General features: G+C 37.0%; 1 protein-coding gene across 3 annotated transcripts; it reads left to right on the top strand.

The window, feature by feature from the left end:
- Positions 1-6975: 6975 nt before the first annotated feature.
- On the top strand, positions 6976-17379 carry HCCS (holocytochrome c synthase). Of its 3 annotated transcripts, none has more exons than XM_088153649.1 (7): positions 6976-7108; positions 10748-10899; positions 11613-11749; positions 13076-13224; positions 15003-15126; positions 16524-16606; positions 16781-17379. In XM_088153649.1, the coding sequence occupies exons 2-7, from the start codon at positions 10794-10796 to the stop codon at positions 16977-16979; spliced, it is 798 nt and encodes a 265-aa protein (XP_088009775.1). In that variant the 5' UTR covers positions 6976-7108; positions 10748-10793; the 3' UTR covers positions 16980-17379. The 3 variants fall into 3 exon arrangements, with proteins under 3 accessions (XP_088009775.1, XP_088009776.1, XP_088009774.1); XM_088153650.1 differs by lacking the exon at positions 6976-7108 and adding an exon at positions 7132-7151; XM_088153648.1 differs by lacking the exon at positions 6976-7108 and adding an exon at positions 7564-7758.
- The last annotated feature ends 903 nt before the right edge of the window (positions 17380-18282 follow it).

Here is an 18282-nt window from a genome sequence, read left to right on the forward strand (position 1 = left end):
ATAGGCAATATAATTATCTTTACTATAAAATAAATCTCACAGAGCCCAATACAGTTTACCGCTTAGCATGCATATTACAAATTGTAACATGCACAGTGCAGCCTTTTCAGCAACTCCCACTCATTTCAAAAGAATTTAGCACTGGAAACATTGATAATGTCACAGTATTACTAATAGGATTAACATCAGATAAAGTACTGTTTTACAAAATTAACCATGATTAGTACAGTACAGTAATACATGTTTTATAAGTCAATCCCACAATCCTAATATTTTTAAGTAAAGATTAAACATGAATATACTAGTTTGTTTAATTATTTTAGCAAGAACAATTTTGTTATGGAAAATTAAAAAGGCAACATGACTGGTCAGTTTTTCTTGGTTAGTTTCTTCCTAGTGAGCAATCATGGAGCGCAGAGACTATTTTAAGGAAGACACTGGCCTGAATCTCTGCATAACTTAAGGTGGTTTATGAAAGGAAAGATTTCTGATATCTCTCAAAAGCTGCTCTAATGAGGCTTCCTTAAGCATTGTGGGACTGGATGGGAGGATTTGAACAAAATCATATGTGGTTCTAAGACGTCAACTTGAGGAAAGTAAGCAAAGGAGAGTTTCCTGTTGGTTCTATAGTACCATCAGCAGGTCCCTGGCCTCATCACGTGTTGTTCAGAAGAGATCCCTGAAACTCTACCAAGAACAAAATTGGTTTTTGGGAAAAACAGGATATTTTCTTTCTATGGACTTCCTTAAATTATGTTAGGGTTATATAGAGCCTTCTGATCAAAACAACATGACATTCATGCACTCGTTCTGATGCTATTCTCCAACATTTCTGTACAAAATAAAGGTAATACGTTACCAGATCAACATGCTAAAATAACTAAACCACAATGGATTCTTTACTATAAATAGGAGAAAATGTCAATTATGGCTAGGATTTCTCTGCCCACACATACATACACATGCACCCCCCACCCCAATCCATATTGCCAGAAAGGATTTAAACCTGTATTTAACACCGATGAAAGTGCAACTGAGGGGCTGGTTATCATCTATTAATTCCTGCATGGCATAGGACTGGGTTATTTGCAGGACTGCCTGTCTCTAGTTATATTGTCTCACCCCATACACTCTGCCAAGTTGGGCATGCACCAGGTCCCTTGTGCCAGTGTCATTTGGCTGGACCTAGGAAGAATGCCTCTTCCATGACAATGCCTGGCTCTGGAATGATCTTCTCCTAAGATCCAATTGGCCCTGATCCTGCTAGCTTTTCATAAGGCATTAAAAAAGTGGCTTTCGGGCTGGGATGTTAGATGTGCCCACCTTGGGAGACAGTATGATGTGGTTTGATGGCCAGATTGTATGTTTTGTTATTACTGTTGACTACTGTTAATCAACATTAATGTCGTTTTAGCTGTCCAGAGGTTCTCTAGGAAGTTGGCAGCCATATAAATTGATTAAATGACCACCGCCATCACCATCATTTATTTATTTATTTATATTTCAAATTTAGATACCGCCCATCTCACAAAAACGTGACTCTGGGCAGTTTACAATAAAACAGCAATAAATATTAATTAAAATACAATAAAAACTATATAAAATACAATAAAAATAGAATAAAAACCAAACATGTCATCAATCATCATCAGTGTTTTCTCGCCAAAGCTAAATTACCCTTGATAACAGAGAAGGATTTAACCTTTCCTACTTCTATCCCAATGACCCGTGTCATCTCCCTATACTCCATGCTTAATATCTAGACATAGTAGTATGCTATATATTCCAACAATAGCTTGATCCCCCTTCCACACATGGGAAGCTGAAGTATTAACCTCACGCAATTTGAGGGGGGGAGGGAAGGTCAAAACTACATTCATTGCTAATATATAGAATCTCACTGATTTACTGAAATGAAATCCTTATTAAGATTACTCCTACTGATGCCCTGTTTAGGCTCCCAGGATATAGCAACAGAATATACTGTCGTCATTATAAGCTGTGGTTTATGAAGCATTTTTTTCAAAATAAGCATATACCGTACTAACACTGGTCTTTCCTTTCACAATTATGCTGAAAGACCTACCCAATGAATAGAGTTGCAGGGCTGATGAGATAGGCTCTCGGTGTACAGATTGATAGCTTTTCTTAATGTACGCTAGTGGTCCAATAATAGCAGTACAAATCAAGCTTATGGTCTTATAATTGTTTTTTGATGTGGCCTTAGATTGCTGAAATCTAAATATAAAAATTTGGAAACTTCAGCAATATATACTGTTGATCATCCAGTATTATATTTTTCTTTCTCTTTTGTTCAACAGATCTCCTTGGTCAGATTAGACCCCACATGGGGCTTCCATGCCTTGGCTTTTTCAGAGTCATATTTGAGAAAAAATCCAGATCTGAAGAGTGCATTTCCTTTTACTATTCTCCCAATGAAATCACACATAACCTCATCAGAGAGGAAAAAACACAGGAACTTACGTTCCTGTAAGTTTTTATTCCGTGCTTACAAATTGCTTTGGAACTGCAGATTCTCAGCAGTCTTGAGAGACATCAGGGACCCCCAAAGAGGCTTTTTAATTAGAAATATATGCTAGAAGATGCAACTGAAGGACTCTGACCTTATATCTATTTTGAACAGATTCCTAAATGAAATAAGTAGGGGATTTTAACAGTTTAAAATGAGATTTTTTTTATTACAAACGATAAGAATGCACATGAATAATGGAGTAGGTTTTGCCTCTTTATAACAAATAATTGCTGCTGTTTGGCGACATTTGTTACTGATTGTGTTCAGGAATTTAGTGACAAAAATCACTGAGTAAAATGTCTACATAGTTGTACTTTCTGCATTGGTGCTTACATATTTTCATTTATAAAACATTTTTTAAAAGTATAATGAGATGCAATGCTGATTTACAAATTCCAGGTGAAGTAGAGTGCAATAAAAGCCAAACAGGGAAGCTTTATTGAATCACAGCACAAAGTGTGATAAATGTATTGCTGAAAATAAGTACAGGAATGAAGAGGACACTTATTTTCCTGGGCTAAACCGAAACACTGCAGCTACATTGATTGGATTGCCCTCCACCCCCAATGACAACAGCATAAGAGATTGGGCAGTACGGATGGAATACTTTGTGAACATTAAGATGGTCTACCTACCAGTTTGAGTATATTTTTATGTTGTTTATGATAGATGTATATAACTGAGTTTGCACTTCACTGGCTTTTTTAAGTCTTGCTCTTTGTATACATTTGTGTAGACTGATCTTGTCTGAAGTATATTCAATAACGTCTAAAGCAATAAGTTGCATGTGCACACAAGGTATTGGTAAATTAGAATAAAGGAAAAGAATGTAGCAGTTTCTTGGATTTTTTCCCCCGTTAAAATGGTGTGTCCTATAATTACTGTATTTAAACAGCTAAATCCAGATATGATAGATGAAGAGAACTTGGTATTCCTTAGCAGCTTTGGAATAAATTATTTATTGGCACTGGAACAAGATAACCCAATTTTTTCTTCTGAGGACATAGTTTTAAAAGTATTCTACTTACACTATTAAAGTCTACGGTGAGATAAATTAAGATGACTCATGCCACACATCCAAGTTGTGCTGCAATAAAAGTTGAATGTAATTAAAAGATAACAGTTGAAGGTTAAGGCTTTTTATATAGAAATATTTGAAAAGTAATCTTTCACCTATACTTTCATATTCTATTTTACATATTATATTGATAAGTGGAATATGATTAAAAGCAGCTATATTTGATTAAAAAGCCATTTCAACATTTAAGCATTTCATTGCTATATAGTGGTAGCTGAGCAATTTTGGGAAAATACCTTAGAAAGTGCACATTAACCGTTCATCTCTAGTTGGACTCTGTTTCTCTACTCAAGATCTCACATAAACAGTGGCCACCACTTCAGTAGTGTACAGAAGATGCTGTAAATCTCTGTAAGAGCTGGATTGCAAAACGTGAAGTTCCCAAAGCCACACTTAAGTACAGAAAACTTGGCCCAGTTTTTCATGTTTGGGTTTTAAAGACCAAAATGTGTCATCAGCTTACAATATTTAAGAAACCATTTCTGCCATTAAGAACTTTGAATCCCCACTTCTTCAAAACTGAGATCCCCTCATGCAGCCAGGCTAATGCTTTTCATCTCTTCTCCAGTGTGCATAAAGCTATCAGTACTTAGGAAAATTGTTTCCCCCAGTGGCTACTCACAACATTCCATAGATCTTGGATGTAAATGAAGCTGAATTTTTGTTACGCCATTTTTTAATGTTGAATTTGCAACTGCAACTGAACTGTGTTAGTGTACCTGCTGAGATCTCAAGTAAAAGAAAACCATTGATTTTGAATGTTTCCTGGTTCACTTGCAAAATGATAGGAATAAGATCACACAAAAGAAGACCAAGAACAAAATACTACCTAGTATCCCAGCTACTACAACAAATACTTTTGATCATGGGTAAGGAGTAAAAAGGTTTGGAGGAGAGAAAACTACTCTTTTCCTATCATTTCTGAAAAAATATTCTGCAGAAGTTCTGTAATACTTAGAATTATGATGTCACTAAAACAATTGTAATTTTAACAAATTAAAATTGCTGTTGCCACATTGGCAGCAATGTATTCTATACACTAGTAGAACTAAGAATCAGATGCATTACAGTGGAAATTGGGAAATATTTTAATAGTGCCTCAGGCCCAACCTCTATATGACATTAACATGTCTGTTTATATAAACTCAACCCTGCCCTAGCCTAATCATCTATGAAGCTGCTGGCATGAAGTCATTTTAAAAATAACAGGAACATATAGATAATGGGAGCAAAATGCTTCTTCACCACAAGATTCTTCTCTACTATTAGGCTTATCTGAATTGGCATCCATGTTATGGAATAGTAATCTACAGTACTGTGTGATGAGTTTCACATGTGACAAGTTTATTTAATAAAGGTTTGTTCAATAAGCCATGATTGTCTGGGTTCAAACAACATGCTGAGCCATAAACTGTGGTACAAACCATGATTGATTCATGCAACATGCCAAATTGAAAATAAACCACATTATGTTTTAAGATGATACATTAACTCAGTCACAATGTATGTGTCTTACTTTAATGTTTGACAGTTAAGGTCTGTCACTGGCATGCCTTTTTGCTTTAAAACTAAGGACTATCATGTCCAGCTTTACACAGAATAAGAGAAGATCCAGATATAAACAAATATACCAGCTGTCATCACATGTATTCTCTGCCATTTGAAAAAAAAGCTGCCCAGAGTCACTTGTTTGGTGAGATGGGCGGCCATATAAATTTGACGAATGAATGAATGAATGCTTAAGGACAAATTATATATTTGTAATATGTATTACAAAAGTTATCGAACATATCTAGAGATAATTTTAATAAAATTAAACAATGCCTTATAAATGGTGTCACTAGTGAGATTAACAGAGCAAATCCACTCAAAAGGTAAAAAAAAAAAAAATTAAACCTGAATCTATTTGAAGGCCTTATATTGTAGTTTAAATAATTTATAGGTAACATGTTTGCATGTTTTTTTTTTCAATAGCATAATGTAAGGTAGCTTTCCTGAACCTTGCACATTTCAGGTGTGTTAAAAGTACAGTCACCACAATAATAGCAACCAATTAAAATTCATAGAATTGAAATGATTAAAAGTATCATTAACAACCAGAACTAAAGTAAGAGCATGAAGAAATGGTATCGATTTTGAGATTCAGTAGGGCTGTGAAACATTATTATTATGGTTGGTTGCACAGTCAACCAGATGTTTAGACTGGATTTGGCATTTTTATCCACTTCTCTGGGATAGGCAGAAGTTTGATGGTGTTAAAGGTATCATCGCAGGATATAAGCTGTTCCAAGTAAAGCTGCCTTTTGCAATTGACTGATGGTGATTTTGTCAGTGCTGATGGTGTTCAAATGGTAGTCCAGGTGTTTTGGGATTGCACCCAAGGTGCCTATTACTATTGGCACTATTTTTTCTTTCTTTTGCCAGTCATTCTATTTCTATTTGCAGGTCTTTGTATTTTGTGGTTTTCCCCAGTTCTTTCTCTTCTAGTCTGCTGTCTCCGGGTATTGCAGTGTCCACCATCCAGACTTTTTTGTCTTTCTTATCAACAGTTGTTAAGTCTGGGGTATTGTGTGGCAGGTACTTGTCTGTTTGAATTCTAAAGTCCCAGAGCACTTTAGTTTCTTCATTTTCTATTACTTTGACTGTTTTGTGGCCCCACCAGTTCTTGCTTGCAGGCAAATGGTATTTCATTCAGATATTCCAATGCACCATTGTTGCTACTTTGTCATGCCATTGCTTGTAGTCAGTCTGTGCGATCTTCTTGCAAGCAGCTAACTAGGTGGTCCACTGTTTTTTCAGCTTCTTCACAGAGGCAGCATTATATTTTTATTTTTAAAACATATTTTGGTCAACTCAAGGTGGCAAACATACCTAATATTCCTACCTCCTATTTTCCCCACAACAATCACTCTGTGAGGTGGATTGGGCTGAGAGAGACTGGCCCAAAGTGACCCAGCCAGCAATTTGTCTCACCACGCTGATACATATTTTTTCTAAGTCAGGACAATGTGCTTGAGTTTTAAAAGCCAAGCCACCAAACAAAACCCAGGAACCTACAGTCTAGTAAACGAGAAAAATGGTCGATTCCCTTCCTTGACTGACTGACCAAAGGGCAATTTTTGCGGAAAGCGGCCAGAAAACAAAAAAAGCGAAAGGCTCTGCTATTTTTTTCCTTAATAACTTCATATACGCCAGAGCTGAACTCAAATTAAGCCCTTTTCTCCCTAGATTAAGTCGAAAGGGACAGGAAGACACCTTGAACCCGAATCGAAGACTTTCCGCAGGCAAGACTCGGAGGGCCGAAGAAAAGCACGTTCTACGGTTACCGTAGAAACAAACGTCAGCTTCTTTTCCATTTAACCCGCCCTCTCCGCCGACTGCCGCGCTCCTAAGTCCCGCCCGAGAGACCTTCTCCGCCACCCCCGTTAGTTTAATTCGCCGTTTGGTTTTAAAGCTCCGCCTGATCGCAGAACGTCTCTTCTCGCGAGAGACATGAGGTGAGTTTCGCAGGGAGCTCGGGCCCCGGAGATTAGAGAGGGGGTAATTAGCGCGCCTCTTTTTCTCCCCTCGTCAAGGGGGAGAGCGCGTGCGTAAGCGAGCGCGAGAGAAGCGCGTGCAGCCGCCTCAGTGGTTTATTTAGCTGCGCTGTTGTCAGGCTTCTCTCTCTCTCTCTCTGTAATAGATGAGGTCGGGGGGGGGGCGGTGACTTCGGAATTTCTGTCATTCGGGGTTCCTTGACGTCAGTTCTCCCCTCCGCCACGAAACCCGGGCCAGGAACTGGGGCTAGTGGATGCCCCTCCACCTTGGGGGTTGAGAGGGAGGGGAGCCGAAAAAACTCTTGATAGGAGGGAGGGGGATAAAATGGACCAAAATACCCAAATAGCTAGAAACGTGGGTATGCGGAGGAAGGGGGTGGCTGGGTGGGGGGGTTCCTGTGTCGAATTGATGCGTGTCATGTAGCTTTCAAAATTCAGGTCAGGCTAGAAATCAGCCTATTTAACAAGGTGACCTTGGGTCGATACAATTCGGGTAGATAAACTGTTCAGGCAAGACATCAGGTGGTGCTCCTTCTCGGTACACAAATAAAAGCTGAATATCCAAGTCTTTGAAGATGCTGCTTATATTGGCTATACTGTGAGATGAGAGGGTGAGGTTTTTATGTGTTTGGATGTATGTGTATTAGTATCTATAGAGGAGTTAGTAAAAAAAAAAAACTATGCTGCACTCTTGCTGTAGCTCTCTTTGATGCAGATGTAGACCCCCCCCCCCCGCCAAAGCCTGTTTCTTCCTCATTTTAATTTCCACATTTCATTCCTTGTAAGTCCATCTATTGCCTTCATTTTCTGTTTTTTACACACAGGATTCTTAACATCTTGGTGAGTAGTTGTCATGGCTGGCTAGGGGTGTCCAGATTTGGACCTCGTCCTTCACTTGTTATAAAATGTTTAATTGGAAGGGGAACATTACTCTGTGATAGGGAAATTATTTAATGAATGATCAAATCTGGCTGGTTGTTAATTCCTGTTTTGAAGCTTCAGGTTGGAATTCTAGTAATATTTCAGTATCCCTGGTATTTTTCTGCTGTTTGTGTTTCTAATACTAATGTAGTTGAAAACATGTATATAGTTACATTTGACAAATTCCACTATTTTTAATTAGTTTAAAATGTTTTTCTTTTTCATTTTTTCTCAGGAAAATCCATGGGCTTTTCCTGTAGCTAATGGGCGGTCATGAAATGGAAAATATGTTTTGCTTGAAACTGGAAATTTTAATTGTCCATGGTTTGGCAGAAATAAAACCTTGGTTGATTCAGAGGGATCACAAAGTAATTTTATACAGAGTGTAGGGAAGGCTGGTAGTGTTACTCTCTCCCCATTTCTTCATGGCCTGTGCACAGCTCTGCTCCATCCAATCTTTCCAGGGTCTTCCCTCCTGCTTTTCCCTCCCCTTAACTGTCACCAATATTCATGGATGGCATATCTCACAGGCCCACCTATTCTCTGATCTTCCAATACCTTTCCTTCCTCCCTTGCATTCCCTCAGCTACTGCTGCTAGTGTCCTAGCACGACATCCCACCAGGATGCCAGCTCCCTGAACTTAACAGTACTTTCCTTTTCCTCTTCCTTTTCCTCCCTTACCTCTTGTTGCCACTCTCACACTTGTCATTCCCAGAAATCCATAATCTTACCTTTTTTCACTATAGCACCCCCCCTTCCTGCCTGGAACCATATTTTGATCCATATATGGAACAAAAGCCATCTTTAATTCTATATATGGATTAAAACAACCAAAACATATATGTTTCAGTTTGTGCATGGACCACCAAGCCTAGCTGTTTAATGGATGGAGTGGTTCATGCATGGAACATTTTGTACATCCTTTCTGCCCCAGTATAATGCTTTAAAACAATTATGAAACTCCAGAAAATAGTAGAGACAGTCAGTAAATTGTATAGCCATTAAGACATCTTATTAAATAAGCTTTTAAACACAGAACCAATTCATCGAGAAGGCAACTGCTAATGGTCTGAAAGCCTTACTAAAATGATGATAAATGCCTTGATAAAAAAATCACATCTGCCTGTATGTGAAAATTAATGAATATAATCATTCAGTAGAGTAACTGAAATAATTTCTCCTTCCCATGACTACATTCTGAGAATAGTATCTGAAAAAAGATATATGTAAAGTATGCTTGATGGGGTCTGAGCTAACCATTGACTGGAAAAGGGATCTTAGGTAATGGATAGCTTGATTAAAGCATTGGCATAGTTTGTGGCTCCCTCAGAAAAAATAAACACCATAACAGGAATCACTAGGAAAAGGATTTAAAAAGTACCACTATCATAATGCTGTCATAAAATTCTGTATGTGGCCTATTTTGTACACAATGTACAGTTCTGGTTGCTGCACCTCAAAGATTATAGGGTTGGAAAAAGTACCAAAAAAGCTTAGAGTAGCTAGAGGAGGGTACACAATTTGGCCTCCATTCTCAGTTGGCAACCAATTGTCTCTTAAGTTACAACTAAGCTTAGTGATTTTAGAACTTGGTAAAGTGTGAAGTGATGTGGTTGGGATTTCTAAAAGTCCATTATTAGCCCTTATGCAAATAATTATGGATACATGGGATAGAGTAACAATTAGGAAATATTATAGCATTTGGGGCTTTTTAACTTAGGAAAAAAAACATTTAAGGAGGCTGATGATACAAGTTAATAACATGTGCATTGTGTGAAGGAAGTGGACTGGATCTGAGATCATCCAGTGAAATTTAAATTTTGGAACCTACAGCATGCATAAAAAGAAGCTGTTCTTCACACTGTGTATAGTTGAGTAATAGAACTAATTACAAGAAGTAGGGATGACCACCAACTTAAATGCCTTTGAAAGAGTATTCAGCAAATTTATTTTGATAAATTTGATATCTCTAGAAAGAGAACGAGCATTATTTATCTATTGTGAGGAATGAAAATTTGTTGAAGCTAAAATGGCCAAGTATAGGAGTAGACTTCTGCCCAACTGTTTATGTCAGTTGCAAATTTGTTTGCTTAAAAAATATGGGAGATCTTTTAAGTAAATTAGTGTGGTTTTGTTTACTTTGTTATATGAAAGTGAGAGTTGGGTAAATAAGGAGAACATAAAAGTAAATTGAATATTGTGGAAACGGGTTTCTTAAATGCGTGTGGTAAAACAGTAAATGGGTGATAACTGAGTACCAAATGAATAAAAACATGAGTGACCAGTACAAAAGAAGTGCAGTGAAGTTGCTTGGTTATCTAGAGAGAATGAATGAAGATAAGTTGTGAAACAAATATATGAAGGGAGAATGAACGGACTCAGTAGAAGAGGAAGACCAAAAACGTTGTGATTAGATGGAGTGGATTGGATCCTGAAAAAGAAAGAGATGGGAAGTTTAAAGAACAAAAGGCAGTATTTGGGAGCATTAATATATTTTCTTAACTGATAGAAATAGTTGTTTAGAACATTCTAAAATATTCTAATATTTTAAAGAGATATCTGTTTTACAGTTTATTATGTTCTTTAATGTAATGTTTTTATAATTCTTCCATTAGGCATATTATTTGTCTGTAAGTATTTTATTTGTTTTCTATAAATTATATTCATTTGAATTTCAGGTGATCTGTCCAGTAATTTAAAATAAAGCAGGAAATTAAGGTTGTCATGGGTTTATCTGCATCCTCTCCGTTAGCTACACTTCAGACTACTGTATCAGAACAGTCTCAAACTGAAACCTCACAGTGTCCCATGCATCAGAAGAACATAGAAGGTGACTGCTCACTCTGTTAAACTAACCAGGCATTTTTTCACAAATAAAGATCTTTTTAAAGAACAGGAACAGTATCCACATTTTCATTTTACATCATTAAGTATGTAGCTACTGACTGATAAGCATGAAAAACTCCATCTTCCATCCATTTAGTTGCAGAAATGGGTTGGATTTGAAATCTCCTTCATTTAGAGGAAGGCTAAAGTTTGGCCACTGAAGTCAGTATAGCTTAGAGGTAAAACGTTTGGCTTGTTTCTGAAGGGTTGGAAGAACATTGAAGAGTAAAAGGGTGCCATAAGTCTTGCAACTCTTTTTAACCTTTAAAATCCTTCTGAAACAGAGGCTAGAAGTTGCACAGCGGAATTAAGTTTCTATAAAGCTGAAGACATGCCTTTGGCCCCTTGGTCTTCAGAAATGGCAACATTCCTTGACCTTGCCTGCTCTAGGAGTAGACTGGGGTCTAAAAGAGGGATGCTGGATACTGTATATGGCCATGAGTTGCCCACCCCAATGTAGATGAACTGTTCCAAGTGACAGTAAATCTACAGCACATCACCATATGTCCCATGAAGGTTGCCTTACAAAATCGATTTTCATTTATTTCTATTTATATAGCTGCCCATCTCACTTTTATGTGACTCTAGGTGGCTAGAGTACTTTACTCCTAGTGTTTAGATTAATAGTTGGCATTCTAATGCTTTGTTCTGTTTCAGCCTGTCCAATGAAATCAGGTGACAGTTCTAGTGAGAAGCAGAACGCGCCTGTTCCTGCACATCAAGAAAGAGCATATGAATATGTACAATGCCCCGTTACATCGCAGACACAAGAAGAGATTGATCCTAGAAATATGGTAACTTCAGTCTGGTTCCCTGAATGCAGTGCTGTCAATTATGAAAGAGATGTTTTACTATTTTGAAAAATTAGGGGTTATTTTGCTATGTTTCTGTTTCTGCTTTCAAAATAAGTTCTTAAAATCTTAATGCTTCCATTTGTCATAGTTGAACTGAGAATATATTAAACTATTTAATCAATAGTGAAGATAAACACTAAATTGTCCAGTTGAGAACTTCATTATTGCAGCTGTCTGCCCTTAGAAATGATCCAAATATATTCCTTCACATCTGCTTTTTTCAAAACTCACACTAACATAATTTTGGAAAAAGAGTTTTCAATTACTTATGATTCTGCAAATAAGACATTTATGACAGGCCTATATTCATTTTTGAATAAGAATTTGGCTAGTGTTTTAATGAATATGTTCAGGTGAACTCAGAAATTGATGAACTATCATTAGTTTAACTTGAGAGGTGTATAACTTGAAATTCTAGTGTTGCAAACAACCTCCAAAAACCTTAAGTGCAGCCTCGGCATCTCTTCAAAATTCTTCATCAAATTATAATTTTTAATATGAGAAAAGGGAGAAATTATCACATTCATAGTATTTAATTTAATTCTTGCTCTGACTTCACTCATTTCTTTGCCTTGACCCTCCTCTTTTTGGAGGATGAGCCCTATCATTCCTCTCAAGGTGAAAGTGCAGTCTTCAGCACCTTTTTTAAACTAAGAGTATGCCACAGCTGTTTTAACATGTTGGTATCAGAGATACTCTAATTATATTTGATTACACATAACAGTAAGGTATATAGGACAATAGCTTCCATGTATTAAAGCTCTTGACCAGTTCATTGTACAATTCTTTCTGTTCTTAATTAAATCTTAGTTATGTTTAACTCTAGTAGTCATCCCCACTGTTTCCAACTGTTAATAGTTCTTGCTAACCTGTAAGATATATAATAGTTCAGAAAACAATCTCAGTTAAAAAAGAAGGGCATACGTAGTGTTTAGTGTGCTCCTGCTTGGTCTTTGATTCTCAGAAACCCTTATCTACAAATGTAGAAAGGAAATAGTTGAAAAACTGCAACTGCATAAGTTAGGCATTAACAAGAGCGTTTGTTTATTCTTGTCATGCTCAGAGTTAAGTAAAATCTGGATGGAGTAGCAAGTGGCAAACATGTTGGTCCATTCAGAGTCCTCTGCCTCCAGTTAAAGCACCATACTAGAATTAAACCTGTTTGTCCTGAATTGAAAAGGAATGAAGCAAGTTGATAAATGGAAAAAGTATTTACTACTGAATATATTTGCTTCTCTAACTTTCTGTTCTTACTATTTTATTTAGATGCCACCACCTAATCAACTACCATCCCCTGGGCAACCTTTTCCATTATCTACAGTAAGAGAAGAGTCTACTATTCCTAGAACTTATTCAGAACAAAATTGGGTTTATCCCTCAGAACAGATGTTTTGGAATGCAATGCTTAGAAAAGGGTAAGTGAATTACAAATGTAGATTTATATTAGTTTTGCAGAATAATGATATGTATAGAACCAAATAATAAATGGGTTTCTCATACCTTCCTATTGTAACATTTGACTTTAATTCTGATGAAGAAATGACTTTTTGGAAAGACCCTTATTTAAAAATGGCGATAAAACACCTTTTTTAAAGAAAATGAGTGGAAATGGCATAGTTACTCTCAATCAGTTATTTATAAATGACACTTTAAAAACTTTTAAAATATTACAAAAGGAATATAATTTATCCAAAACAGCTGAATAGCAATAAATTCAGTTAAAGTATTCTTTGCATTCCTTGTTCGGTCCAGATTCCTGCTTCCAAACCCCTGGGGATTTTGATTGTTGAAAGAAGGTTTCTAGAGGTTAAGCCCACAATTTGTTATGATCAATTAAAAATTAAAAATTTGTACAAAAATACATTTTGGACAGTATACAAGACATTTGGAATAGAGAAGAATTCTTTGGGTTAAGTGAACTTCCCAGAAGTTGGTCAGAAAAAAATGGCTGTCATGTATCTTAAGTCGGAGATGCAATTGATTTTGAAAGTACACTAATACACATGCTTCAGTTATGTCAGTAGTAGTTCTTTATTGGTTGAATATTCTTATAATGGAGAACCAGGAAGTTAAGGTTAAATGATTATGCTGTTAATGTGTTGTTAAATTATATTCCACAAATTTGGAAGGTCTCAATTTATGAATTTGTACTTGGACAGTTGTCAAAAAGATTATTTATATATCCTTGAAAGGATACTTGAGTACCAAAACCTAATCTAAGCCTTTGAATTGGCTCTTTATTGGTGACAATTTGATTCCATGTCATCAAGGTTTAACTTGTTTAAAAACTGAGTTGTAGTTGTTTTATATAGATAGAATTGTTACATTAGTATTGTAATAATGTAGTATTGGATTGTTGTTGTTTTTTCTCCCTTTTAATATTCATGCCTCAGCCTATCTGGAATATGGTGTAGATTTGCAAGGTGAACATTAATTGGCTTTGTTGTTCACATTTATTAAGAGTCAAAAAGCTAAAATCTTCTTTTTTGGGTGTGTACATGTGCCTTCGAGGCAGTGTTGACTCCTCGAGACTGCCTGGATAAGTCCCTGTAGTTTTCTTGGTAAGATTTCAAAAGTGGTTTGCCATTGCCTACTTCCTAGGGCTGAGAGGGAATGACCGGCCCAAGGCCACCCAGCTGGCTTCGTGCTTAAGGCAGGACTAGAACTCACGGTTTCCAGGTTTGTAGCCCGATGCCTTAACTACTATACCAAACTGGCTCAAAATCTTCTTTAGCAGTTTCTTTCTGTTACGTTATTTATGAACTTTGTACTTGCTTCCTAAATTGCACGATTACTTATTGTTTGTTCAGTAAAAGTAGGATAGGGAGAAGTTAATCTTGATTCAATATTTAAGGTCTGCACATTTTTTTCCCAATTAGAATGAAAGAAGGAGGAGGAGATTGAGATATTTATTACATTGCATTTATATCCCCTCTTTCCTCAGGAAGTGGAAGCTTATATAACGTTGCCTTTGTCTCATTTTATCTACACAACAACAGCTCTGGGAAGTAATTGGGCTAAGAAATAGTGAACTGGCCCAAAGTCACTCACCAAACTCAGTGGTCAAATAGGACATGAATTGGAATCTCTCTAGTCACACTCCAACATCCTAAAAGCTACATTACGCTAACAAATGCCACATAAACAGCTCACCTCTTCATCTTGCTAACTTTTTCAGTATTGCTTTTTTTAGATGGAGGTGGAAAGATGATGACATGACCCCAGAAGATATGACGAATATTATCAAGATTCATAATCAGAACAATGAACAGGCTTGGAAGGAAATTTTAAAATGGGAATTACTTCATGTTAGGCAAGTACACATACAATCTTAAGATATAATACTTTCTGATTTGCATGTCTGAATGTGTTCTGAAAGAATGGTAGAAATGGAAAACTGATAAAGATCCTTTCTGGGACATTCCAATAATGCTACTTGAATTTTTTTCACTTGTGCATTGTCAACTAGCTATCCTTTAACTTTTTTTTTTTTTTGTGCTTTTGAGTCAGTGTTGACTCTTGGTGACTGCCTGGACTAGTTCTTGCAATTTTCTTGGCAAGATTTCAGAAGTGGTTTGCCACTGCCTGCTTCCTAGGGCTGAGAGAGAATGATGGCCCAAAGTCCCCCAGTTAGCTTCATGCCTAAGGCAGGACTAGAACTCATGGTTTCCTGGTTTCTAGCCTGATGCCTTAACCACTACACCAAACTGGCTCTCCATCCTTTAACTTCCTAGAACCTAATTTGTCCTTTAAGTATTCTTAACAGACTGTTTCAGTGTCTCTGATACTCTGTCACTAGATCATTTAGCATACTTTTCCTCAAAAGAAGTATAAGAAAAAAATATTGTTCTTTCTATTTCCCCCCTCAGAATGGATAAATATTTCCTAATATTTTCATTTTAAATGATACTTAAAATGTTTAAGATGTAACAGAAATTCCTGAATATTTGGAAAGACACCAAATCAAGGAATAAAGTAACTTGAGAAAGGACAAGAAAAACTTGTCTTGCCAGCAGTTTTTAGAAGTACATTAAAATAATAAAATAATATAAAAACTAGAAAATGAGTTTGATTAGATATACCTTTGCTTCCTAAACAAGCAAAAATTAACAGAAAGTTCTTTGGAATTCAGAAACTTCATGTCAACAAAAGTGACAAATATTTAATTTTCCATCAAGTTTGTATTTACAACAAAACAAAAACCTGAAATTTTCTTTCGGATTACTTTAAACCTAAATATATTCCTAAACTGTCTTGTCTTTATCACTTCAAGGGGAAATGAAAAATCTGCTTTTTTAGGAGAGATGGATCTGCTGTCTTTTGGAAAAAAACTTTTATCTCTGAGCCCAGAGTTAGATGAATTCCATTTAAACACTGCTGCTTTTCAAATGGCTTCAAAATAGCTTTTAACGTTTTTCTCAAGGTGAACAAAATTAACATACATGGCTACATACACAGAATTAATATAAACATTAACTCCACAGAATTAATATAAACATTAACTCTAGAGGATTGTTTTTAATTGATATTTCTTGTGAACATTTTGTAAGACACAATATTTTGTTCTCTGAACAACTGGGGACTTGTTTTGTGGTGACATTTAAGTCCTTGTTATGGCAGTGTGGGGCTGGAATATGCATTTTGGTTGGATGTATTTAGTCTGTTTTTCTGCATTCCCTTTTGTTACACATTTCTAAAATTGTCTTTCAGGGAGTGTCCATGTGGACCAACACTTATTCGATTTGGAGGTAAAGCTAAGGAATATTCTCCAAGAGCTAGAATACGATCCTGGATGGGGTATGTTGTTGTTATCTTGTTTCTATTTAAAAGAAGAGAAATCTTAAAGTTAGAATTTTTGTTTTCAACAGAAAATTGAGTATTGATAATACGGTACCTTCTATAATTTAAACTGTAAATATGAACTACTTATTATATAGAGAGAGCATAATTAAGATTTGTATTTCTTTCTAGGTATGAACTGCCTTTTGATAGACACGATTGGATTGTTGACCGCTGTGGAACACAAGTCCGATATGTTATTGATTATTACGATGGAGGAAAAGTAGATAAGAACTATCAGTTTACCATTTTGGATGTTCGTCCTGCTTTCGATTCCTTGTCTGCTGTGTGGGACAGGATGAAAGTGGCTTGGTGGCGTTGGACTTCATAATTAATTTTATGTGCTGTGAACAGGACTATATTTGCATCTGGTGTTATTCTGACAGTAAACTTTAATAAAGTTTATATTACCGATGTTTCTATTTGATAGCGTATATTTACGCTTGAGGTGTGTGTGTGTGGAAAAATGAATTATTTTAAACACACCTTTATTTAAAAATTACAGTGTCAGAGTTCTCTTTGTATTGACCTTTTGGTCATATTTTACCAGAATGGGAAAACTTATACTCAGAAGTTCCTCATGTATCAAGATCATTTTATTGGAACAGTTGTTAACAGTATTGCTGAGATATTAGTGCGCTAAATCTAGAGTCAAATGAAATTTTGATTTTGCTTTGAAATGATACTATCTGCTGTTGAAAAAGGGAAATAAAAATGACATTTAAAATGTTGTTTAAAATCTAAATTATTAACTGTACTAGAGTGGCTTATGTAATGAAGACCCCTTTGATTTATCCCATTCAAAATGGGCACAGTCGTAAACAAACCATGCTTTACTCACAAATCAGTTTGTAGTACCCACTTTAAAGCAGTCAGAAATCATTTGACATCATAATGATCAAAATCAACAGGCATGATCCTCAGGTTATGACCACCCATTCAGCAACAGTTGAAAGTTACCACGGTGCTGAATGCGGGGGACTTACGACAGTTTCTTGAAGTTGCAGCCACTGCAGCATCCCACAATCATGTGATCGCGATTCAGGCACTTGGCAATCGGTTCATGCTTAATGATGGTTGCACATCCCATGGTTATGTGACCACCATTTCTGACTTTCCCTGCTGGCTTCCCACAAGCAAGTCAATGGCGAAGCCAGCAGGAGGTTGCAAATCATCTGGTAAGTTGCTCCCACTCCCACTGCTTTTTCTTCTGAGGAGCCTCCAGGTAGCAGGGCAAGGTCACACTCACCCACTGCCCACCCACACGCTGCACCACAGCACCAACCCACCCCACTTGCACCGCACTGCAGCACCACCCCTGCTCACCCGTATTCACGCCATGCCACAACACTCACCCTTTCTGCTTGCACTCATGCCATGCTGTAGCACCCACCCCCTCGCTTTCCCCTCTTTGCTCCGTGCCGCAGCACCCACCCCACCTGCCCACCCGCACTTGCACCCATCTGTGGCACTCACCTCCCCCCCACCTGCACTCTGTAGCACTCACGCCTGCCGGCCTGCTTGCAAGCCACCTAAGGAAAGGCTTGTCATGACTGGGACTTGCAACTTCCTACTGGCTTCACCATTGACTTAGGTTGTTGGAAGTTCTCAGGAAGTCGCAAGTTGTGGTCATG

Source organism: Python bivittatus, unplaced genomic scaffold, assembly GCF_059951505.1.
Source record: "Python bivittatus isolate LINGU-HERP-01145 unplaced genomic scaffold, Pbiv_v1 ctg000700_np1212, whole genome shotgun sequence".
Taxonomy (NCBI): Eukaryota; Metazoa; Chordata; class Lepidosauria; order Squamata; family Pythonidae; genus Python; species Python bivittatus.